General features: G+C 52.8%; 10 protein-coding genes across 10 annotated transcripts in view; 2 read left to right on the top strand and 8 right to left on the bottom strand.

The window, feature by feature from the left end:
- Positions 1-1,836, bottom strand: part of PV05_01551 (uncharacterized protein) — a gene marked incomplete at both ends in the record, with an annotated part of 2,476 nt that extends 640 nt beyond the window's left edge. Inside the window, one exon of the mRNA XM_013466560.1 lies at positions 511-1,836. Coding sequence (XP_013322014.1) covers positions 511-1,836 — 1,326 coding nt within the window. The remainder of the gene's footprint in view (positions 1-510) is intronic.
- A 360-nt stretch (positions 1,837-2,196) lies between these two features.
- PV05_01550 (uncharacterized protein) lies at positions 2,197-3,149 on the bottom strand (the record flags this gene model as incomplete). Its single annotated transcript, XM_013466559.1, has 2 exons — positions 2,197-2,992; positions 3,049-3,149. The coding sequence occupies 2 exons, from the start codon at positions 3,147-3,149 to the stop codon at positions 2,197-2,199; spliced, it is 897 nt and encodes a 298-aa protein (XP_013322013.1).
- A 450-nt stretch (positions 3,150-3,599) lies between these two features.
- On the bottom strand, positions 3,600-4,893 carry PV05_01549 (uncharacterized protein; the record flags this gene model as incomplete). Its single annotated transcript, XM_013466558.1, has 4 exons — positions 3,600-3,728; positions 3,790-4,015; positions 4,069-4,075; positions 4,173-4,893. The coding sequence occupies 4 exons, from the start codon at positions 4,891-4,893 to the stop codon at positions 3,600-3,602; spliced, it is 1,083 nt and encodes a 360-aa protein (XP_013322012.1).
- Positions 4,894-6,494: 1,601 nt separating this feature from the next.
- Positions 6,495-7,930, top strand: PV05_01548 (uncharacterized protein). The gene is made up of 2 exons (XM_013466557.1): positions 6,495-6,777; positions 6,869-7,930. Exons 1-2 carry the CDS (start codon positions 6,715-6,717, stop codon positions 7,826-7,828), a joined length of 1,023 nt encoding a protein of 340 aa, XP_013322011.1. The 5' UTR covers positions 6,495-6,714; the 3' UTR covers positions 7,829-7,930.
- A 12-nt stretch (positions 7,931-7,942) lies between these two features.
- PV05_01547 (uncharacterized protein) lies at positions 7,943-9,235 on the bottom strand. The gene has a single exon (XM_013466556.1). It carries the CDS (start codon positions 8,902-8,904, stop codon positions 8,092-8,094), a length of 813 nt encoding a protein of 270 aa, XP_013322010.1. The 5' UTR covers positions 8,905-9,235; the 3' UTR covers positions 7,943-8,091.
- A 236-nt stretch (positions 9,236-9,471) lies between these two features.
- On the bottom strand, positions 9,472-11,113 carry PV05_01546 (uncharacterized protein). Its single transcript, XM_013466555.1, has one exon. It carries the CDS (start codon positions 10,951-10,953, stop codon positions 9,829-9,831), a length of 1,125 nt encoding a protein of 374 aa, XP_013322009.1. The 5' UTR covers positions 10,954-11,113; the 3' UTR covers positions 9,472-9,828.
- Positions 11,114-11,906: 793 nt separating this feature from the next.
- PV05_01545 (uncharacterized protein) lies at positions 11,907-12,662 on the top strand (the record flags this gene model as incomplete). The annotated part of the gene is made up of 1 exon (XM_013466554.1): positions 11,907-12,662. The coding sequence occupies one exon, from the start codon at positions 11,907-11,909 to the stop codon at positions 12,660-12,662; it is 756 nt and encodes a 251-aa protein (XP_013322008.1).
- A 50-nt stretch (positions 12,663-12,712) lies between these two features.
- On the bottom strand, positions 12,713-14,204 carry PV05_01544 (uncharacterized protein). Its single transcript, XM_013466553.1, has one exon. The coding sequence runs from the start codon at positions 13,867-13,869 to the stop codon at positions 12,829-12,831; it is 1,041 nt and encodes a 346-aa protein (XP_013322007.1). The 5' UTR covers positions 13,870-14,204; the 3' UTR covers positions 12,713-12,828.
- Positions 14,205-14,625: 421 nt separating this feature from the next.
- On the bottom strand, positions 14,626-16,529 carry PV05_01543 (uncharacterized protein). The gene is made up of 2 exons (XM_013466552.1): positions 15,816-16,529; positions 14,626-15,764 (listed from the first exon to the last, which is right to left on the bottom strand). The coding sequence occupies exons 1-2, from the start codon at positions 16,079-16,081 to the stop codon at positions 14,951-14,953; spliced, it is 1,080 nt and encodes a 359-aa protein (XP_013322006.1). The 5' UTR covers positions 16,082-16,529; the 3' UTR covers positions 14,626-14,950.
- A 632-nt stretch (positions 16,530-17,161) lies between these two features.
- On the bottom strand, positions 17,162-18,819 carry PV05_01542 (uncharacterized protein; the record flags this gene model as incomplete). The annotated part of the gene is made up of 3 exons (XM_013466551.1): positions 17,162-18,479; positions 18,543-18,549; positions 18,726-18,819. 3 exons carry the CDS (start codon positions 18,817-18,819, stop codon positions 17,162-17,164), a joined length of 1,419 nt encoding a protein of 472 aa, XP_013322005.1.
- Between the last annotated feature and the right edge of the window lie 3,510 nt (positions 18,820-22,329).

Below are 22,329 nucleotides of genomic sequence, written 5' to 3'. Positions count from 1 at the left end.
TTCTTCTTCTTCTTCTTCTTCTTCTTCTTCTTCTTCTTCTTCTTCTTCTTCTTCTTCTTCTTCTTCTTCTTCTTCTTCTTCTTCTTCTTCTTCTGCTCCTCCTCCTCCGAACGCGGGCATGGGCATCGACAGTGTGAAATTGTCAAACGTCGTCCTGCGCAGTCCGTAGGGATAACTATGCCACATTTTCTCATGGAGCCATGTTATATCCTTTTTCGGGAGCTGGCTTAATCGCTCGTTGTCGTCGTCACCACCACCACCACCACCATCACCACCTCTTGAAGTCGGAGTATACTCATAGTCGAAGCCAAGCAGACTAGACAAGAACGTCGGCGTCAACGGCGCGGGAGAGAAGATCTTGTACAAATACTGCGTCTGCGTCTGCGCTTGTCCTTCCGGTTCCCCTGTCGCCTCGTACTCCTCGGTGGCCGCGGAGGATGTGTTCGATTTGTCGCAAGAGACAGAAAACGTGCCATCCGAATCAGGTCGCAAAACGCGTAACGTACTTACAGACCAGAACCCGGCCGGTCCGACGCCGTCGACGCCATGACGCGAACCGAGCTGATCGTCCAGATCTTTTGGTAATGTCGTGATCACGGAAGAAGGCACGTCGTCTTGGCTGTCCAGCCCGAAGAAACTGGGCGCCAAACGGTGCGGCGAGGTCAACAGCGTGACGTACAGCGACACGTAGGGTATCTTCTCGGGCGGATTGACCAGCGCAGGGCTGAAGGATACATGGGCGAACTGCAACGGCGCCGCGACGATGACCGTGTCATATCCGTGGCCATATTCGCCTACTAGGTCAAGATCACCGTCTCCGTCTCCCCGCATGCGGATGCCATCGTCCCTGTCCCCAGTCAGGTATTCATTGAGGTCTTGATCCGTCGTGCGTAGATGATATCTTGCGGCAGAGGCAGCGGTATCAGCGGTATCCGACCTGCTCACGTCCGTCACGCTCGTGTTCAAAAACACCCGCGCCGCCGACTCCTTAACCATGCGCTCGAAGATCCGCCAATTCCCACCATCGACGGCCATCGCGCCTTCAATAGCCATGCACACGAGCGTTTCGAGCCCATGGATGCCAGCGAGGTTGCTCGCATAGTTCACCCGCGTACTCGCCTGGATGATCTCGCGGCCGAACGTCCCGCTCACGCCAGCGTTCTTCAGGACCTCCCTCCCAGTCAGGCCCGTGTATGCATCCAATCCCGTGCTGTCCACCGCATCCTGCAGGGAGGTGAATGGGAAAAATTCGTCGTAAAACTTGAGGAACGAGCCGATAGCTGCTCTGGTCGCCCGCTGCGTGCGGATCGGACTCAGACCGTACTTCCAGAGTAGTTTCGCAATGTCCCACCAGCCGCGCCAGGAGCTGGTGTCGTCGTCTTCCGCGGCCGTTTTGAAGACGAATTGGGTGCCATCCCATATTCCTAGCTCGTACTTTGCATCAGGCGCTGATTCGAAGATTTTCAACGACGGACTGAGCTCAAAGTCCCGCGTGGCATTGTAGAGGATGTGGTTTATCTTCACGAAGATGCTGGCACCGAGTTCGGTAGGGTAGCGGGGATCGTCCAGAGCATTGACCGTCGTTGTGCGGCCACCGATGTAGGGATTCGGGTCGAAGACGGTTATGTCAAGGGGAATTTCAAGGGAGGACGACTGCGCGAACTTCTTGAGGTGATACGAAGCAGAAGATCCGCCAGGTCCAGAACCAATGATGGCGATACGGTGCGGTTTATATTGCGACGCGGCGCCACTGCGCAGTGGTGTTTGGGGCTGGTCGCAGCCGACGAAGAGGATTTGGAGCAGAAGAACCACGCCTGTGGCGATAGAGAAATGCATTATGCGTTGTGAATTGCCTCCAAAGGCAATAATAGGATGAAGACTACATTGTATGGTTGCCACAGTGGTATTATTGTACAGTCATCAAATGAAGTTCATCTGGTCACTTTGAAGATCCGTCAAGATGTTTGCCGTGTTTGCCGTGTTTGCACAGCCTCAGCAATCTTATCAATACTGTCCTCCATCTCACAAGCCCCTATCCTTTGAACAAGCGTGTGCTGGGTATGCTCCTACCAGACGCCTCTCGTAGCTACTTCCACACACTTGTCGCACGGCGGTATCCCCTCAATCGCTCAACAGTGCTAGCAGTAGTCCCGCTGGTTTGGACCGCAGCCGGACAGTAGCGTAATCCTCCGAGTCTCAGAAGTCTGCAAAGAAGTCCTCCATGCTTTGGGTCCAACGACCCTGATCTGAAAGATAGAGAGCGAGTTCTTTATCCAAGGCAGCGGAAAGTGGATTCTGAGTCTGATCCTTACGAGGTCCCATTCCATCAGAGGCGAAACTCCACATCATGTCCTCCTGGAAGTGGTCGTCGACTGGATCAATGTCTTTGGGGACGAGTCGTACCTTGTTTGAATGTTCTCGGATGGTGTCGAAAAATACCTTCCATGCGCTACTACCTCCTTCGGTGTAACAGTCCTCCAGGAGAACCTCCTGTAGTCGAGGAAGGCACTTCAGGTCTCCTGCTAGCAGGGCCGGCGAAATCGAGATACCTGTCAGCTCAAGCCATCGAAGCTCAGGAAATTCAAGTCTCGAGATAGACCGCCATGTCATCCGCTCGTGCTCTCCCTGAGTTCGGTCCAATTCAAGAGACTGTAGGGTACTGTGCGACTTTTCCAGCCAAGCAGCAAGTGCAGTCTGAGCATTTTCAATACGTTCCTGGCGGTCCTCCGCCTCAATGTAACCTTCGTTGTTGAAAGGTATGCCGTCAAAGTACAGCGCTGTAAGATAATCCAGTCTGAGATTGTCCCACCACGACTCGACCCAATCTCTGGTGAAAGTTTCCTTAAAGTCGCCATTGAAATATATGGATTCCAGTCGTGGTTGTACAAGACATAAACATTGGAGAAGTGCTTTGAACATCAGGTCCATCGAGCGAGCAGCTGCGCGTGTCAGAACGGCGTAATGTCTCGCAGATTGCGGAGGGTTGAGTAGACTAGTCTACGTTCCTGTGAGTCGGGGCAAGGGTTGCGAAAACAGATGGGTACTTACCGTCGATGACCGGTGCCCCGATCCGCATCAGGATAGAGATCGTTTATTATCTGATGGACGACCATGTATAGGATTTCAACGGGTAAGCTCGGTATAGACATTTCGTCCTGCTCGGGAGTGCTCGAGGTACAGTGGTGGTGCTGGTGGAGTATCGTGATTGAAGAATATCATAAAGTGGAAAGAACATAAACCAAAAGTACCAGCGTAAGTACCCTTTTCAGGTGGAGGTGAATATAATTGATCTGTTTATTTGACCGTTCTCATGCAGTGATCACTGATTTCGAAGTTCTGCAGTTTCCGGGAGGCTGAGGAAGGAGTAATTGAAGGCGGTTGTCCTTCGTTGAGCTTTCCCGGAAGGCACAAGGTCACACGGCAGGAAGACCTGCTTACAAGTCGGCCAAGTGAGATATCTCTCTCTACAGCTGAGGTCCAGGGCAAAGATGATGCATGGAAAATATTGCTACAAATATATCACTTTTTTTCACACTGTCTTTCGACATGAAGTCTCCCAGTCTACTTTGGGCTGGCATATTCAATGTTGTCCGTACCAGTCATCTCCACCTGTTTGTCCCCTTCGAGTTGGCCAACACGTAGCTCTGCGTTGGTGAAATGAATGGGGTTTTGCGGAAGGGGTTAAATGGGATCGCAAAAATGGCGTCAATCTCCTCGAGTGCACGACCCTGCAAAGAGAAGGATGCGTCAGCTTGCCTTCAATAGGATATCGTGGGACGTCAAACTCACCTTCGTCTCTGGGAGGAAGAAGAAAGTGAATATCACTGCCACGACCGAAACGCTACCAAACACCCATCCGACTGCAAAGTGGATATCGTCGATCATATACGGGATGGTGAAATTGGTCACAAAGACCCACACGACGTTCCATGCAGCCCCCAATGTTTGCGTCTTCTCGCGAAGAGCGGAATTGGGAAGCTCGGCCCCGAGGAAGTAAGAATTGAGGCGCTGCCATCTGCAGACGGATCGTCAGCATAGTCCACACACGGAGTTTTGTTCAACACTCACATTGTAACTGGTCGAGAAGAGCATGAAGGCAGCCACAACCACATTTTTCTGAGTCGATTTCAAAGTCCCGCTTCATAGTAGTCCTTTTGCCTGCTTGTCGCTACACAACTTGGCGAGTAATGCAGCATTGTTGCGATCACCGCCATTTTTGAAACCAGGCATAAGTGCAAGCCAATGATACACGCTCTCCCTGAGCTCCTTGGGCAACCTTGGGGGCTCCTTCAAGACTCGCTCAAAGCCGTCGATGACTCTCTGTGCAATTTCTTCAACCATATTTTCACCTGGATCAGTCGTGCCGTTCCCTTGGCCCATGCTTCTCGAAAGAGCGGACTTGTACTCCAACATGGCGTCGACAGAGATACCGACAGTCCTAGGCCAACAAGAGCTCATCAAGTTCCACGAGTCACCTTTTCCGCCTTGGTCTCCAGCTCCCCGAAAATCCGACCTCAGAATCACGGCAGGGATGTCGGCCATCTTGGACACCATATACTCCACCACCGTACCGGCGTCCAGCTCGGCCCCGTCGTACGTGAACATTGCCAGGTCACAAGCCAACAAGGCGCGCAGATCTTCGTCTCTGATCGACTGGGGGTTTAGGTCGCGTTGCTCCAAGTCCTGTGGCAATATGGGGATGAATTTCCCCCGTGACTTTCTCTGGATGGCTTGTGATAATAAAGTGTTGGTGTGCAGTTCGGCAAGTGTGAATAATGGTCCCGCATGGTAGTATGTGTATGATTGTGGGGGGTGGGATATCTCGCGCTGGGATGGGTCAAGCTCGGTGTGCGTGTCGAGGATGGCGTTGATGTCGTCGCGATGGTTGGACATTTTTTGGAAGCCTCTTTCGAAACCCTGGAGCACAGGTCTAGCCAGTTGGGGAAAGCAAGAGCGGAGATAGATAATGTATTCCAAGACAACGAGATATCGAGAGGAGAGGGAGTCCAGGAGTATGAACAGACTGATATCACTTACCTTACGGTGGACGTGCCAGGATCTTTGTGGAGGCCAATGGCAGCATCAGGAGCGTCGCTTGGCGGCTCAAGCAATGGTTCTAACTAGGCTTAGCTCATGCGACGCCGCCGACGCTCACCATGAGTCCATCACGGCGCCGCTTTTAAAACCACCTACAGTACTCGCGACTCACCTTCTTTTCACCCTTCGACTCACGCTCTAACTTACCAGGTACCCACGCCGCAATGATCTAATTTCTGCTGCAGTCCCCTAGTACGCTTCACGATCGAGGAGTAGGGTGCACATCTCGAATTGTAGGGCTCCAATATTCAGATCCGGCCCTCGATATCACAACAATGCTCAAAGGTAAAGATGACAGGTGCGGACAGTTCCTCATACATGGGGATTCTAACGCTTCTCAATATATCTTCGACGCCTCTTATTTCGCCTCCAGTTCGGATATAGGAGGCGATAGCCCTGCGCTACCGATGCTGGCAGGGAATGGCCTCTTGCTACCGGATACCTCCAATCGATGCCCGGCCTGTTAGATGCTCTTCAACTTGCGCTGTTCTTTTGCGATGCTGAAGTTGCCAGCTGGTGTTCCAATCCTTCCGACTCGGAGAGTGGTGGCATGATGTCTGCATCAGGATGGAGCAGTTGTGCTATGTCCTTGACGTTCCGTCCATCAACGCCCTCCAGTTTTTCCTCGAAGAGACTTCGCATGTCTGCCGGAAACAGGTTGACCATCTCCTTGATCTCCTCGGGATTCAATGTTCGGTAGCTCCAGACCTTGCCGTCCTTGCCAAAATTCCTGAAAACCCCATCCATATCCAGGTGTGAGAACCCTTCACCAGATGGATCTTGCTCAAGGACTTTGAGGGCGGTTAGGAGCACTGATTGATTCCCGCAGCAGAGCTCCGGTCCTGAAGTTGGCTGCTCCCGTTCAAATAAAAGACAGCCTAGGACCAGTCACCAGGTTTGTAGTCAGAGAGGCACGTAGGTGTCTTACCATTTCTAGTCTTGGTATTCGCTCAAGTGAAGACAAGGATAGAGGGTGCAAGAAGGACGTGGAGGGACATTATGGTCAGTCACTGAGGTTGAGGGGTGGAGCTATGATCTTCAATACTACCATAGAGTGTAGATGAAGTACTCGTGGTACTGTAACCTAAGCGGATGTCTCGCATCGGTAGCGGCTGATGACGGCTACTTCGCGTACTCCTGCGTCGCTTGCCAGGTAGTCTTGTTCGGATTGTTACTGTGTATATCGCCATCATCTCATCAATTTCTGAGCCCTCCGTGCACTGCGGATGAAGATCTCCTGCTTCTGCTTCGCTTATCGGTGAGTACCAGTGCTGGCTGACAGGCGGATGAAAGTCTTTCCGTGCCATTGCCCACTCCGCTACAGTACGGAGTAATACAGTGCCACACCCCCTACCCAGGCTTGACTGGGAGACTTCGTCTTTACTTCTCGGACCAACCGGTCGTCCGTCGACCCGCTGGAAGTCTGGCTGATCCGGCCGGCAGCCCTCGATGCTGCCTATCCGAGAACCTCGTCGCGCGGATATTCACATTTTCTTTCCCGATGCAGAGCAGGGTCAGATCATCCTATAAAGAGGCTCCTTGCGTCTCGTATGGTCATGCCTGACTGAGACACGCTCAGAGAGGCTGTTCACTGCAGCAGGTTGCAACTAGTCAATCATGGCTCCACGAAGTCCAGAAGAGCTGGACGCTCTAGCAATCATTGACCCGGAAATTGATGCTGTGAGAATTCCAAAATTGATTGATATTCACGCTCTACGAGAGACTGCCTTCTCCTTCCCGCTCGGTTATTCTTGAGCTGATGATTTCGCAGGTCCTCAAATCTGGCAAGCTACCCATCCCCAAACTCGACCTCTCGTCAGTCGAGGCGGGAATCCAGCAACTTCGCTCTCTTGAGGCTCTATTTCCTCCCGCGCCAGCAATTCCTGAAGTCGCAGAGTCCTCCCGAAAATTCACAACACGCGATGGCACCGAACTCAGCCTGCATGTCTTCCACCAAGCAAGCCCTGCTCCTGGGCCCAAACCGCTAGTGATCTACTTTCACGGCGGCGGTGGCTGTATGGGCAATCCATACTCCGTCGCCAATTTGGCCCGTGACCTCGCCGTCGCACACAATTGCGTGGTCGTCAGCCCCCAGTACCGTCTCGCTCCCGAGCATCCATGGCCAGCCGGCGTGCACGACGCCTGGGATGCATTCGAGCACATCTCGACCAACGCAGACTCCGTCTCGGCGGATGTGTCAGCGGGCCTTGTTGTCGGCGGCGTGAGTCAAGGCGCCCGCTTGGCCAGCCTCATTGCCTTGCAGGCCAAGGCCTCGACAACCACGCCGAAAATCACCGGGCTCTACTTTGACGCTCCATCGTTCATGAATCCTGACAGCGTCCCGGCCGAGTACAAGGCGCGATACCGGTCGCGCACCGACGGGCGATGCTTAAAGGCCCCGATCCTCGACGCCGACACGAAAGTTTTGTTCGACAAAGCCTACAAGGCCGACCAGACGTCGCCACTGTACGCGGCTCTCAACACGACGCCTTTGTCGAAGCACGCGGACGTTGCGCCAAAGGCGTATTTCTCCATCTGCGGCATGGATATGCTACGTGATGATGGCTTGATCTACGCCGACATTCTCGAGAATCTTGGTGTTCAGACCAGAACGAACGTCTACCCCGGGACGCCGCATGTCTTCTGGAGCGTGTTCAGCTGGATTAAGCAGGCACAAAAATGGAAGGCCGACAGAACCGCAGGTCTTGGGTGGTTGCTCGGACGTGAATGACGACAGTCGAATATAGATTTTCATGGCTTGTAAGTGGTAGCTTTGAGACCGAGAATGGCTCGCAGTTTGACCACGACCCGAATTGCAATGAAACGGAGCTAGAAAGCCATTGATGGTTTGTTTCTAGCAAAGAAAAGCCTGGAGATTTTTCTCATTTTCTGGCACCTATTTTCCTCAAAAGGCCATCTTCTACCATGTACCACCATCCGTCCTTCTTAATGGGCTCCTTCACGCACAAGGCCACCCGCTGACCACTTCACTTTTCACAACAAGAACGACCCACCATCGGACCGAAGCACCGTGCCCGTGACATTCTTATCCTTCATAGCATAAAGGTACGTTTCCGCGACGTCCTCGACACGCCCGACGGCGCCCGTGGCCATCTTCTTCCCAAACCTGTCGAAGGCAGCCTGTTTGGCTTCGGGGTCCGTGAAACTCGCGTCCCACAACTCCGTCGCGACGGCGCCGGGACTGACCAGGTTCACGCGTATGGGCTTCAACTCGAGCGCCAGGCCGCGACACATGCCGTGCAGGCCCGTCATCCAGGGCGCGATGGCGGTCCAGTTGGGCATGGGTTTCTCGCTGACCCCGCCCGTCGTGAGCGTGATGCTGCTGCCAACACCTGGGGTGAGACGGTGACTGCCGTACTTGGCGACGAAGAAGGGCGCGAAAAACCGGACCATGCCGCACTGCTTGAAAAACGCCATGTCGACGTCGTCGAGCGGCTTGATGCCCAAGGAGTCGCCCGCCGTAAAGACGATGTGGTTTAGTTCCGTGCCCGACGGGATGGCCTCGAAGAGGGCCTTGATGTTGGATTCCAGGCTCGCTTCGTCGGCGAGGTCCACGGCGGGTAGGCCGACGATGTTCGTTGTGGCGGTAGCGTCTGCGTATGTATTTTTGAGGCGCGAGACGGCGTCGTCGATTCGGCTCTGTCGCGATGACGAGATGTACAGGTTCGCCACGTCGTTCTCGATCAGGGCTTCTGCGACGCCGTAGCCGATTCCGGATGTGCCGCCGATCACCAGGACCGAGGCGTTGGCGAGTTTGGTCCTGTACTTTTTGTTGTTGGGTGCCATGGTTGATACTAGTATTTGATATCGTTGTAAGCCGTCCAGCAGGGTATGGGTAAGGGCCTTTTGGTTTCCAGCCGAGAGTAGAGATTTGCTATATAGGTGGTAGTATTGATGCTTGTCTCTCTCCCTTTCACTCAATGCTCAGGGGGCAGAGTCTTGTGCCTGGCTCCGCGAACGGTTGTACTGTGGTAGGTAGGATTGGACGGATTTTAAGCTGTCTTGTACTCTTCCAACACAACGGTTCTTGTACAATGGTCACGCAGGTACTTATCTTTCTTTCCTGGCATGTCCTGTAGTAGTACTGCTTGGGCCTAAAAACGGACATCACGGAGATTAAATGTTGGGGAGACCACAATCTCCGTCGTCATAGACATTGGGGCCGTCAACAGGTTCGAACAGGGGTATCATTCTCCTGGTACGGAGTACTACTGTGCGTACGTCGAATGATACGCCGATGCTGGAGACCCATTGATCGCTCATTTGTCATCATCACAAGTGGATTGACGCCCCGATCACAACGCAACATCCCTTTTGGGAACAGCACATGCCTCATTTATGTAAGGCATCTCTACAGATCCGGAGGAAAGAATCAAAGACTGTCCGATGGAAGGATAGAAGATAATGCCGAGTGGGTTTTGGAGTAGCAACAATCGGTTGAAGAAGAAGCTTGCATACAAAAGGCAAGCAGTAATTGTCGGCTCACAGCGATGATTTTTTCAACGGTGGGTGGCGGCTGGTGAAGGAATATATGGTTTCACTTAGAACGTCCAGCTTCTACTTGTGTAGATGATGGGGCTGTCGCGAAGATGAAGGTGCGAGGGAATATCCTGAAATCCGTGACTCGCTTTCAGAACCCCTCAGCACAGGACCTGGTACTCTCCAGTCTCCGGTCTAGAGACATGGACCTTGCATAATGCCACCGTCGCATCATTGTACCCCATGGATAGCAGCCATCACATCCAGCGCAGCGAGTTGGCTATGACTTGTTGCCAGATCCATTGGTCCAGCCCACCACGGTCCGTACTGATCGTGACCGTTGGTATTTCGATCTTGTAGACTCCGGAATTGATGTTCAACAAAGCTCTTGATCTTGCCCTGCAGTTCCGAATTGACGCCGTCACGCCGTAGAGTCCTGTAAAGCTTGGCCAGATTCCGCAGGAGAATGGCCTTGAATCCAAGACCGTCACAATCCTCCCAGGCTGGTGTGGCGTTGGCGCCGGTACCAGGATATGCGTCTCGCTCGGTGAGCGTGCCATCTCCGTCGACCCAGCTAGTCCGATTCATGGAGTAGAGCGCCATCATGCCTGCGAAGTCCAGAAAGGTCTGCGCAGTCGACAACTGATCGCTGCTATTGGCCCTGATTGCATCGTATATTGCAATCGAGGCTGCGATCGCCTGCCCAGTATTGTACGTGAAGGTCGAATCAACAGTTTGATTGGTGGCAAGGTTGATGTGGTCCAAAACAAGATAGTCGTCCTCGATGTAGCGGCAACGGTATATCCAATCCAGGCTGATTATTGCATATTCCAGGAGTGTTTCTCGAGCTGAAGCGTCCTCGAATTTCGGTGACAGCCTAGCTGACAGTTCAGAGAACAAGCCCGTAGTGATGGCGTTGACCTGCGTCTCGTCGGTTTTATTGGTCCAGATGACTCCGCCCGCCATGTCAACACCGTTCACTGCATGCTCGCCGGGGACGATCACGGAATTCCGGACGTGGTTCCAGATGTCCCCAGCAACCGTCAGGTGCTGGATGTTTTGCGTCACTTCATATAATTCCAGCAAGCTGATCGCCCACCACATGCTGTCGTCATTGTAGTCATTGATACAGTCCTGTTGTCCGTTTTGGACTTTCGAAACGAGATCTTCGAGTATATCGGTGTTCGACGAGGTGTTGGACCAGGCCTCATGCAGAGCGATTGCTGTATATCCGTTGGCCACTTGCCAGTAGACTAGACCGTCGATCTGACCATCGTCCTGCTTTGAGGACAAGAAAACATTGATGGCCGGTTGAGTGATGTTGAGCGGAAAATTGCCTGCGTATGAGAGAGCCATGATTAGTTGTCCTTAGCCGGCTGTGGGGATGGTCTGCCTGGTATACGACTTTTGAGATGCGTTTTGAATTTGCATCAAACGTGTTGATGCTTGAGCAAACAGGGGGCAGCATGTGCCATTTGGCGCCGAAGTGAGGCATGAGTTACACTGCATGTGAACGACAAGCATGCGTGTATTCACGGAGAACTCTATATCCAGTCGTGAATAAGTGGAAGTGAAGAGCACAACAGGGCGGAAGCTCTTAGTACCGGCACGTGCAACCAGTCCATGATCCACTGTCGAGGTGTTCGTGAAGACGAATAATGCGCTTGCCTGTGTATGCTTGGGAGGTGTTTTCAGGCTGTCTTTGTTGCAGACACCAGCTTCAATTGCAAGGATGATCAACCCACAACAGCGGTTCAACTTGTTCGGACAGTTGGGCCTGCTTAGACAAAAACATGGCAGCTACTCATTCCTCAAGCAGCAAATGCAACCCTCAATGGCTAGTGCGACGTGGACGAACAAAGATTGTTGTACCTGGCGTGGCTGGATGTGCAGTGCAGCTCGACCAGAAGATCGGTAGATAGACCCGGATTCTAGATTGGCACTTGGAGGGTCTCAACCACCTGTACCCGGGTGACGAAGTCATGAAGTATCGGGCCTTTTTCCATTGCAAGGTTAGCTCCGGGAAGGCGCTGAACATATGCCGGATTCAGCCTAGAGGATTCTGGGTGAATGGCGTTGAGAATGACATCCGATTTCCGCCAGCGGGAGATATGACGGCTCCTGAGCAGTCTGATAGTAGCAGTATGGGTTCGGTATATGTGTATATAAGGGTCCATGGGCCCGTGGTCTCACAGTCAGTCGTAGTAGTCTTTCAATCTCTGGCAGGACTGAGTAAATTCGCAACTTCACCGTCTCTTGGTGGGTCTCATCGCATTTAGACTGCATTTGAATCCTAGGGCAACATCACCATGACTTCCTCAATGTCCAAGATCCTCATCTTCGGAGGAACAGGTGGAATTGGCGAATCCTTTGCACGGGCGTTCCACAAGATGAACAAGAAAGTCATCATCACCGGTCGCCGGGAAGATCGACTCGCCGCAATTTCCAGGGAATTGCCCGGTCTTGGGACTTACAGCATGGACAACAGCGACCTGGCCGCCATTCCAAGGCACTGCTCGACAATCCTCTCCAAGTGGCCCGACATCGATACAGTCTTTGTGAACTCAGGCGTCCAGTATCAAGGCAACTTCAAAACTCTCGACAACTTCACCAATGAGAAGATCGTGAAAGAAATCACGGTGAACTTGACCGCACCAATCATGCTCGCACGCCAATTTATCCCACATCTGCTTTCGTTGGAGCGCGAGACAACTTTCATGATGACTTCCAGCGGCATCGCTTTTGTCCCATTGGGCATGTTCCCCGTCTACTCGCCCACCAAAGCAGGCGTCCACTCATTCATGGTTGGACTTCGGCAGTCCTTGAAAGACACCAACCTCAACATAATCGAGATTGTCCCACCATATGTGAAGACTGACCTGGACGCGGCGGACCGGCGCTGGCACGTTATCACGCCAATGGAACTTGACGATTACACCCGGGAGACACTGGAGGTCTTGAAGAAGCCCGGCAAAGAAATCAAAGAGGCAGCTGCCGGGTCTGCCGTTGGCAGGGTGAAAGCTTGGAGGGACGCATTCGACCCTTTGTTGCCTATGGGTGGCTGAATGGCCATTCCTGAAGAATCTGGAGGACCTGCTGATAGAAGGACGTTGTTGCGACAGCACCTGGGTATTAGATGTTAAATTGTCTGGTAGAATCGATCGACAAGGGCACATTCATAGTGACTTAAGGAAAGCTTCACTCCAAGACTTCGCCGCCAAGTCCAGCCGCCTAGTCTTTCTTCAAAGGGACTTTGGGATCTGTCGCTGGTGCTGCGTCCGGGTCAGGCTGTTGAGGTACCGGCGTAGTCTTCGACGAGCTGGTCTCTGCCTGTGTCGCACCTGCTGCAGGTGCTTTTGAGGCAGACGATGACTCTCCCTCTTTGGTGTCCTTATTCTGCTCCTTGCTTGCCTCTTGAACGTCATCGCCTGCATCATCCTTCTTATCCTTCTTATCCTCTTTAGGCTCCTCTTTGGGCTTGGGAGCAGCGGTTGCGGGACTCTCATCAGGATCTGCAACGTTCTGAGCAGGTGCCGGCCCCGCAACCGCCGGCACACTCGGCCCCAGAACTGGTGCAGCAACAATAGGCTGAGGACCTGGCGTGATAGGGAGTGCCGATACACCCTGGGGTCTCGACCTTAGCTGTGCACCATTGCCGTCGAACCCACCACCAGCCATGTACATGTCAGGATTGTTCATGGTATTGCTCTTCACGGCACGATCATACAACCTGGTCAACCTTGCAACCTCACTACGGACACTGACCTGGCCATCGTCTGTGTCGATTTCGTCATACCCATGCACATGGCGCGTAATGCCCAGCCACATCACCTCGGAATTCTCGATCTCGTCAACCACTCGTTCCAGGTCGTCGCGGTACATGCGGGCACGCATCGGTTGGCCACGAGATTTCAGGTAAGCGACAAGCCCCGCAATGACCGTGTTCATCGCCCCAAAGACAGTAATAAGAATATGTGAGGACTCTGAAGCGCCGAGTGCTGTGAGGGCAGCACCTAACATGACCTGCGACAGGAGTAAAATATTGGACAAGGAGGCTGTCGTGTAATACGTCCAGCGTTGGCTACGGAGCTGGCGAGTGACACGACCGTAGAGGGACTTTGGCGGTACAGAACGGTGTTTCCGGTCGGCATCTGGCGCCGAAGAGGGGATACCCACCAGCATACAAAATTGTGCATGCTCGTCGACGGACGCGTACTCGTCGCTGTCACCGTAGGCATAAGAGCCCAAGAGGGGAGTACGTTCGTTGGTCATCCTGCTGAAAAGGCTGTCCCTGACGGAAATTTAGCCGGATGGAACGAAGCACGCAAGGCAACAGCTTCTGAAAAGTTGTTTCTCGGAAGAAAGCCTGTTGGAGCTTTGTGATCCGTTACAAGCTGGACGAAGATGCTGTGCAACCACGAGAGAGTCGACTCGACAGTCGTTGGTTGGCAAAGAACGCAAGTCGCTAACAATATCGCTGGACTTTAGTACTGGAATGGCCGAATGGCTGGAAAGATCGGTATCGCTGAGTGTCGTCGATCGCGCGTCGTTGCTGCAGGCGTCAAGCAGGACTTTCTGGGGCAGAGACTAATGAGGCTCGACGCTTCACAAGATCCAAACATGTGCGCTTTGATTAAATGATATGTTCAACAGATAAATTGATTGTAGAACCTGATGGGATATCTCACCGTGTAAGCTGGTTGAAGATCCCAGCGAGCTGAAGCTTCAAGCTTGATGGGAAAGACGATCGATGCATGCCCAGAACGCCATTGAGCGCGTCGCTCGGGTCTTTGCCCCAGCAGGAAAAGCCCAAACATATGAGATCAGCCACATCACGGAAGAGCTACGAGATAAGACTGGCTCCTAGATACGGATCGTCAGGGTCGGTGAAAAGAGATCTACGTCTGAGGAGAGTAGCGAAAGCATCTTGTTATGGAATATTGAGGTTGAAAGGTAGATTCTCCGGCGTTTTATATAATCCGGCAAGTCAGCATGCATCCAATACAATGGTCGAGACAAGGAGACAAGTTCGTGCACAATGGTAATGCGAGGTTATATTCAGCATCCTAGGTACCAAACACTGCCAGCATAGAAAATCAGTCTCAGTTACTCAGCTCAACTCATCATGATCCCCGTGATAGAAATGACAACAATCATTTGCAAATGCAGCCCCGAACCGTCAGCGCCATGCAAGCATAACCCAAGGTCTTAAAGCAAGAAATAAAAGCCCAATCAATCCAAGACCTGACATAGGAAACATGAAAAGTCGGTTCTCGTAAAGTCTCCCTCATGCTCTTCGCCATGCAATAGCAAGGCAGAGCAAGCTCACACAGTCATCTTTCGCTGGCTGTGCCTACCATCCAACACCAGGATTCCAGACGCCCATCGCGGTAGGCGGCCACGATCTCTGCGGCGCCCCGAGGCCATGCACGCCGGGGAGACCGGATCCCAACCGTACACTCTGACTCATGCCGTCTTTTGCATTCTTCGCCAACGTAGCAGCCGCCGCCCTCGCTGGACAGACCGTTGTGGCATGGACATGATAGCAGCATTTATCCCACATGGCCGGATCCTTCCACGGCTCCGCCTGGAATTGCCAGACCTTTTTGAAAATGTATGACACCAAGTCCGGAATCTTGAACAACTCCTCCAGATCTGCACGGTTGGGCTCATTGCGCTTCAACTCGTGATACCACTTCGGATTCTTCATCATATGATGCACCAGGTGTTCGATGTAGAAGCGTTTTAGTGGCGACTTGGGCGGGCCCGAAAGGTGTGTGAGCGCCAGCGCCGAAAAGTGAGGTGGCTTGCACTGCTCATTCTCACGTCGAGAGAAACTGGATCGAATGACATCCATGATGTTGTTCTGCAGCTCTTCCATGGCGAATTTGTCTGCCATACAGTAAGACGCTGAGAGGTCGGCGAGGTCGAACGTCGGGTCCGTCCGCGCAGGCAGTTTGTTGCGGTAGATCCATTCGACGATGATGGAGAACGCTTTGGGATCGTCTTCCGGGAGGTACAACTCGTTCTTATAGCCCTCGTCGAATCTATCCTTCTTCAGACATTTTTCCATGAACGGCGATCGCTGGCAGATGAGTTCGCGATGCAGGAAGAAGCGCTTGCGCTTATGGCCGACGTAGACGGTGACGATTTCCGAGGTGGTGAAACTACACACAACTATCAGACATTGAAGTAAGACATCCAAGGGTTTGGCTCACTTCTCAAAGTCATCGTCGTCGTCGTCTTCCAGGTCTTCTTCCTCCTCGTCTTCTTCCAGCTCTTCACCTTCTAGGAGTTCCTCTTCCCCTTCCACCGGCACTTCTCCGTCAGCGCCATCGGCATTCGGTTGTCTTTTCGAGGAGTCGACAACGATAATGTCTTGATCTGAATTGGGCTGCGACTTTGACTGCGACTGCGCAGGCCTAGAAGCCTCCATTGCGGCGCGCTGGCGAGTGGTAGCCATTAGGGAGGGATAGAAGGGCATGAGCGAGGAGGTGACAGAGGGCTGTAAACTGCGGTCAGGTTTCGACGGATTGGAGGCCTGTGTGGCTTGTCATGCCATTACCGATGCCGAAATCTTTAATCCACCAGTCGGAAAAGCCAGCCTAATCTGATGGACGGAGCCGCAACGTTGCCTTGTTGTCCAAGCTTGCTGGACAATGGTTCGGCTGTCAGAAGCCGGACCGAAGTGGGCAATATCCTGGCCTAGATTTGGTAGTTGGTGTTGGACGACGGAGAGTGTGTTCGCCAATTCGTTTGGCGCATGGTAGGACTAAATGGTCACTCTCGCCAGATATCGTACTGATACTGCCAGTTTACTAGAGGATAAAGGTCAGGCTAGAGGAAATGAGTGTGAAATCCGGACTGATATCAAGATTGTGAACTTGCGACGTTCGTGTAACTCAGTCTTAGTTTTGAGGCGGGTGTTACTGATATGGCGCCTGTGGTAGTACTAATAGCTACTTAGAAATTCGGCGCCCATTCTCTATAACTTTGAAAGGTAGGCGGTCAATTGGAAGACTCGGGAGGGTGCCCCGGGCGCCTAGGTCTTAGCGGCGGAGGATAGGTATCCATACTTCATGCTAGGTAAACAGGACACTTGGGTGAGTCTTCTGCCTCACAGTCTGATAGCTTCTACTGATAGTCGTGACGAGACGACTCCCACTGCATGTCAAAATGTTAGTCACAACCGGTCTATTCGACTGACAGTCACTGGCTGCATCATCTCAGGAGCATACCAGCCATTATACTCTCTGCCAGTCTGCAACACAGTCCCCGGGAGTTTATGGTCTGCCTGCTCGGAACTGATGGGTAGAATAACGTCGTCCTCGGCCTCAACAGCCGAACAGGCTTCTGGGACATCCGATAACAACAACGACTGCCTAGGTCAAATCCACAATTTACTTCTTACCGCATCGCTTTCACGGCCCAACGACCTCTACATCCAGTTGCTCCAGCTCGCCTTCAGATCGATGGCCGCCTCTCACTGGAACGACGACCAGTCCACAAACCCAGCGCCGTCCCACGCTCGCTCATACCCACGGACACGCCCAACGTGCCTTTTCTAATTCAAAACCTCTACATCAAGCAGACATCTCCTCCCCTTCGGCGCGATGTTAAACCTGTCCTCCATCTCCATATCCCACATCGTCATGGCCCCATTGACACTCAGCCTCAGCTTCCTAAACACCTTACTGGTCGCGATATACAGTTCCGCCCTCGCCAGGTTCTGGCCAATACAATTCCTTGGGCCCAGACTGAACGGTGTCAATGCGGCATTCATATCTTTCACCCTTGCGCCATGTGCATCGAGCCACCGTTCCGGCCAGAACTCGTCCGGGTGTGCGAACAACTTCGCATCCCGATGGTGCACGTAATTCTGCATGCCCACGAACGTGCCCTGTGGCAAGACGTACTTATCCACCGTGAGTGGTTGCTCCAACACCCTTGGCAGCGTAGATATGATCGTAGGATAAAGCCGGAAAGTCTCCTTGATCACCGCGTTCAAAAAGGGCAGGTCTTGCAGCTCACTAAGACCGGCCTTTTCGCCCACGGCGTCGAGTTCCTCCCTCAGACGCTCCTGCCTCACTGGATCCTGTGCAAGAGACCACATCAAGTAGGTCAGGGTGGTGCTTGTGGTGCCGGATCCCGCAAAGGCAATGCTCATCATCTCGTCGATCAATTCGGGCTGGCTCAGTTTTCTGCCCAGGAAAGAGTCTTCATTCACAATGGCCGGCGTCGCCATGAACCGTTGTCTGGTGTCGTGCGCGGCCTCATTCGCTTGAAATCCCTCCACCAGTGTCCGGGTCATAGTCTCCCACAGATCCCAGCCTCGGTAGGACCGGCCCACAAAACCTGGGATATGGCGGCCGACGGCACGTGTGATGAATGGCAGTGCCGCGCGGACCTGGATTCCCACCGCGCTGCTGTCCATGGCGCGGAGATACGTGAGCGAGTCGCCGGCGGGGGAGTCGCCGTAGTGTCTATTGAATGCGCATTTGAGGATAACTTCGAGGCTGAAAAGGCCGTCGAGCAGGAAGACGTCAGCGGTCGTGTTGGTCTTGCTCTGAGCATTGTTGCTATCAGCGTTGATCATTCGTCGGACCAGTACATCCGCCTTTTCGGCTATGAAGCTTTCGTTTTCGAGCACGGCTTGCTGTGAGAAGACAGGGTTCTGAAGCTTGCGGCGGGCGGAGTGTGCGTCTTTGCTGTGAAACGTGAAGATGTTTCCTGGCCCGTTCGTGGCGAGCTTGGTGTCCTCGTAGAAATGAACAGTCTTATTGCTCCCCTTGTGGCTGTATATGGCGCGGTAGGCGGTCCATTCGGAGATGGATACTTCGTCGGTGCCAATACGGACGACTGGGCCGTATTTATCGTGGAGGCTGCGGAGGGTCAGGATGGGAGTTAGTGCTGCTGAGTCAATCATGTCGTAACTGTAGACTTACCTGAGCCCTGTGGAGGCCTGCTTGAGCAGGAGTAAGATAAGACTTCAACGTCTTTGCTGGCCATGGACCAGGCACTGGCGCCAACGGATGGAAGAATATGTTGTATATGGTCTGGACGGTAATTGTTAGCACAATAGCGTGGCGAAGTGAGTATTTGGTATAGTACCTGTATGATCAGCTTACCCACTAAGGCGACCGCTAGGACGAGGATCACAATGCCAAGCGGCTTATCCTTGACGGCATCTTTGGACCAGACATCTTTCAATGAGGGAGCCATCTTGTCCAGCTGCTGTAACCTGTTCTGCCAAGGCAGGTTCCTTTCAAGGTGTAGTGACTGTTTCCGATTCCAAGCGGGCTCTTCCCAAGCAGGATTCGTGGCTTCGAGCAGAATTCTCAGACGGTGCTTGTCGAGGATAAATGGGCATGGACATGAGCTGGTCTTGGAACTTAGAACCACCCCATCTGGCTGCTCCGGCTATGCGAACGGCTCCATGACCATGAAAAAGATCGCTTTCTCGCATATACCTTCAAGCTCATTCGTGCATTCCAGCGGCTTGAGCCGGCAAAGTGAAGGTGTAAGGCAGAGAGAAAGCGCCATTGGAGTAGTTGGGCTTGTGCTGGGCTCGCTCTGGGGTAAGTCTCCGGAACCCCAGGGCTAAGTACCTATCGAAGCCGGGGGTTTCGCTTGGGCAAGGCTGCGGGGAGGTTCTTTGGAACGTCGGCAATGTCGGACGAAGAAGAGCTCGAAAACGGAGCGAATTAGCAAGATGGTAAGCGCATCAACCTGTGAACGGTTTCTCCCAGTCCGCATCTGAATCAAGTCTCTCGTGCAAGTTGCGCTATCTTATCTCTGCCCGACCGACTCCATATGGACGGACTCACGACTCTTTTCAGCTTCTTCAATCCACAAGCTGCTCGGCCATCTTGCCGACCGGCGTGCATAGAGCCGTCAAAGCCGGCAAAGAGGACCTAGCCACGCTCTGCAGTCTGAATCTGCTGCTTGGCAGACCATAATGAGTTGCGCATCGCTTGAGCTTGAGCTTCAATAAGGGGAATGCGGTATCTCACATTGCTGGAACTCCAGAGGAAAACCCCCGATCTTCCGGAAATCGAGGACGGAATATAGGAGATGGCTGCACAAGCTCGCAGAGGGCGGATGCTTGTATTGCCGTACATACATCTCCCGCAAGATGAAGCTGGTCGTGAAGACTCCATCAATCTTCAGGTGCAAGGCTCCCTGGAAAGCCGGCACTTATGTCGATATGGCCTCTCGTGACGCTGTTGCTTGCAACATATTCTGCAGCCAATCCTGCAAGGAAAGCAAGGAGGGCGAACATCATTCTCATACTCATTGACGACCGAGACCTCCACCTCAACTCATCCGACCACCAACCGATCACTCAAAGGCAGATACGAGATGAAGGCACTTACTTCAGGAGGCAAAACTGTAGGTTCGCAGCATGCTGTCCTTCCCGCGTCAGCCGGTAACAGGGAAGATGGCACACGACACCAATGTGGCTGACGTCGCTTTTTCCATACGGTATGCTGTAGTCAATGACTGTGCCAGTGAAGGGTCCAGTGCTAATCGTTGTCACAAGGGTGGAGGCTGCACCCTAGGGGAAAGGTGAATAACCTCGCAGTCGCCCTGGACCCCAAATATGACAATTATACCACTCAGCCGGGAATCAGCTACAGTAAGTGCGAGTCGAATATGTGGCAAAAACAAACGGAGGGTCTTGTCGACAGCTGCGAAGAGTCTCGGGCATAGCAAAAGACAGCCTCAGGTTGGAGTAAAGACCCCTAGCATGGATCAGAGCTATGGATGACCCTGGATTTAAAATCAAAGTCTTGTGATTAAGATCGTACCTGACTGCGGTAGATTCATCGCCTCAGCTTACCACGGTCGAATCTGCGGCGTATTGGACATAGCCCTGGATGGCCCTCCGCTCTTTCACTTTAAGCCACGGAGCTGCCCTGTGTGCCTGTAGGTCAGATTGGCAAATTTATGCATTAATTAGCACGAGGAGATGAAAACAACGTTGACGTAGGCCGGCGTGTATACATCTTGATAATTTGGTATCCTTCAAAAAGTTCGAGTACGTCCGTGTGTGCTTCATTCGCTGGACACCAAGCCTGGGCGACTTGGGAAACCAACAGTGCGTTCTGACCATTGTCCGTTGGATTGAAGAGCAATGAAGATAGCTCAAATCTGCCCCCATCATGCCCCCTTCTGGTCGTGGAGGGGTTTCGCCAAATTCTTCATTCACAAGTAGAGATGGTGGGTACTGTTTGAGGTCTAAGCGTGGTTTAGAGCAGGAACATCGGATTGACGATGCATAAAATTCCTGGGCATATATTATGCATCGTGAGTATGCATAGGATCGTCGACGTGGGGCCGTTCTCATGACCAGCTGCATGGCGCCAACATCTGGGCTAGGCAGTAGCTTGACGGTTATACTTGGCTAGTCGCTTCTGCTTTCATAATAAGTCCATACGAGTAACAGACAGGGACGGCGCGGATACCTCCGCTGGGGAATTGCAGCCTGCGCGGTCGTGGGGATAGCAAGTCAAATGCATGTAATAGCAGCCTGCAACTGTACTAGTACGACCATGCTGGCTGACCGATCAACATCTCATACACAGTAGAGAAGACTTAGGGCGTTGTCTGCCTGAGTCAAGTCCAAGAAATCGGCTCAATCGGCAACCAGCCACAGCACGCCCGGAGCCTCGGACAGAAACATCGGCCGAAACGATGCTCAGACCCTCTCAAACTTTTGCTGTGCGTGCTTTTTGACTCTTGGACTCCACGGAGCAGAAGGGCTAGGGCATCGGCCTCCTGTGCGATGAATAAGCTGTTGTAGGACTGTGTAGTCATCGATTTCCGCAATGGAGGCTCTGCGGGTTACACTCGGCGAAGGATCGATGGAATAAAGAAGAAAAAGTCTGTCATGAGTTTCTAGGGAATTATTCCCATATCGTCAAAAACTGGCATTGTGTACGGAGGAGTTCACTCGGGTCGTTCACGTGGCGACCCTGCTTTAGGAGGAGCTCCCAGGTGACCTGCGCAAGAGCAAAGGCAGCTAAAGTGTCATGGTGAAGTACTAGTAGGTGACAAACGAAAGTCAAGATGTCTGGAATGATGCTGAATGGTGGAATAACCAAGAGCGGGCGGCGTCAGGAAGAAGAAGGACCAAAGTCAGCTACTATTCGCTGTCCTTGGGCAGTTGTCTCATCCTCAGACCAGAGAACGACAGCAGTACTCGTAAATTATCTGCCTAGAATCAAAGGAAGCCCTTGAATATTTGAGCGGCCAACACATGATTAATGAGGCAGCCTGGTCTGATAACTACTGCATTGGGATTGCTGCCTTACAGTACGACCAGTCGGATGGGGGACGCGGTCGCTCGCTGACTCACCGCTTTCCACTGGCATCGGATTCTTTAGGCCCCCATTGCTTCAGCGTCTCTTGCCCATGTAGTGGAACTATCCCTCCGACCTGATCACACCAGTCGCGATGCCTGTCACACCACCTCTTTCGCGACTAGCCGTAGAAGACGTTGAGCTGGCGACGAAGGTTAGGTCGGACACTATGTCCGGAAACAATTCTTTTCCCAGCGGCATGATTCAGAGCGGGGCGGGAGACTACGTAGCATTCCCACGGGACTTTTGGATCGAAGAGATCAATCATCTATTTGCATCATGATCTGTTGCCCGGAGATAGAGAAAATGCTGTCAGAAAAAAATCAGTAGTGATGAACGATGATGGCAACTTCGCCGGAGAGGAGTC

Source organism: Exophiala xenobiotica (assembly GCF_000835505.1).
Source record: "Exophiala xenobiotica strain CBS 118157 unplaced genomic scaffold supercont1.1, whole genome shotgun sequence".
Taxonomy (NCBI): Eukaryota; Fungi; Ascomycota; class Eurotiomycetes; order Chaetothyriales; family Herpotrichiellaceae; genus Exophiala; species Exophiala xenobiotica.
This window is presented reverse-complemented; position numbering and strand designations above follow the sequence as displayed.

Bases quoted from the DNA above. Each gene is read 5' to 3' on its own strand.
- PV05_01548 (XM_013466557.1), top strand. From the start codon at position 6,715: ATGGCTCCACGAAGTCCAGAAGAGCTGGACGCTCTAGCAATCATTGAC. The intron at 6,778-6,868 runs GTGAGAATTCCA...ATGATTTCGCAG, and splicing joins TTGACCCGGAAATTGATGCT to GTCCTCAAATCTGGCAAGCT.
- PV05_01547 (XM_013466556.1), bottom strand. From the start codon at position 8,904: ATGGCACCCAACAACAAAAAGTACAGGACCAAACTCGCCAACGCCTCG.
- PV05_01546 (XM_013466555.1), bottom strand. From the start codon at position 10,953: ATGGCTCTCTCATACGCAGGCAATTTTCCGCTCAACATCACTCAACCG.
- PV05_01544 (XM_013466553.1), bottom strand. From the start codon at position 13,869: ATGACCAACGAACGTACTCCCCTCTTGGGCTCTTATGCCTACGGTGAC.
- PV05_01543 (XM_013466552.1), bottom strand. From the start codon at position 16,081: ATGCCCTTCTATCCCTCCCTAATGGCTACCACTCGCCAGCGCGCCGCA. The intron at 15,765-15,815 runs GTGAGCCAAACC...AGTTGTGTGTAG, and splicing joins GACGACGATGACTTTGAGAA to TTTCACCACCTCGGAAATCG.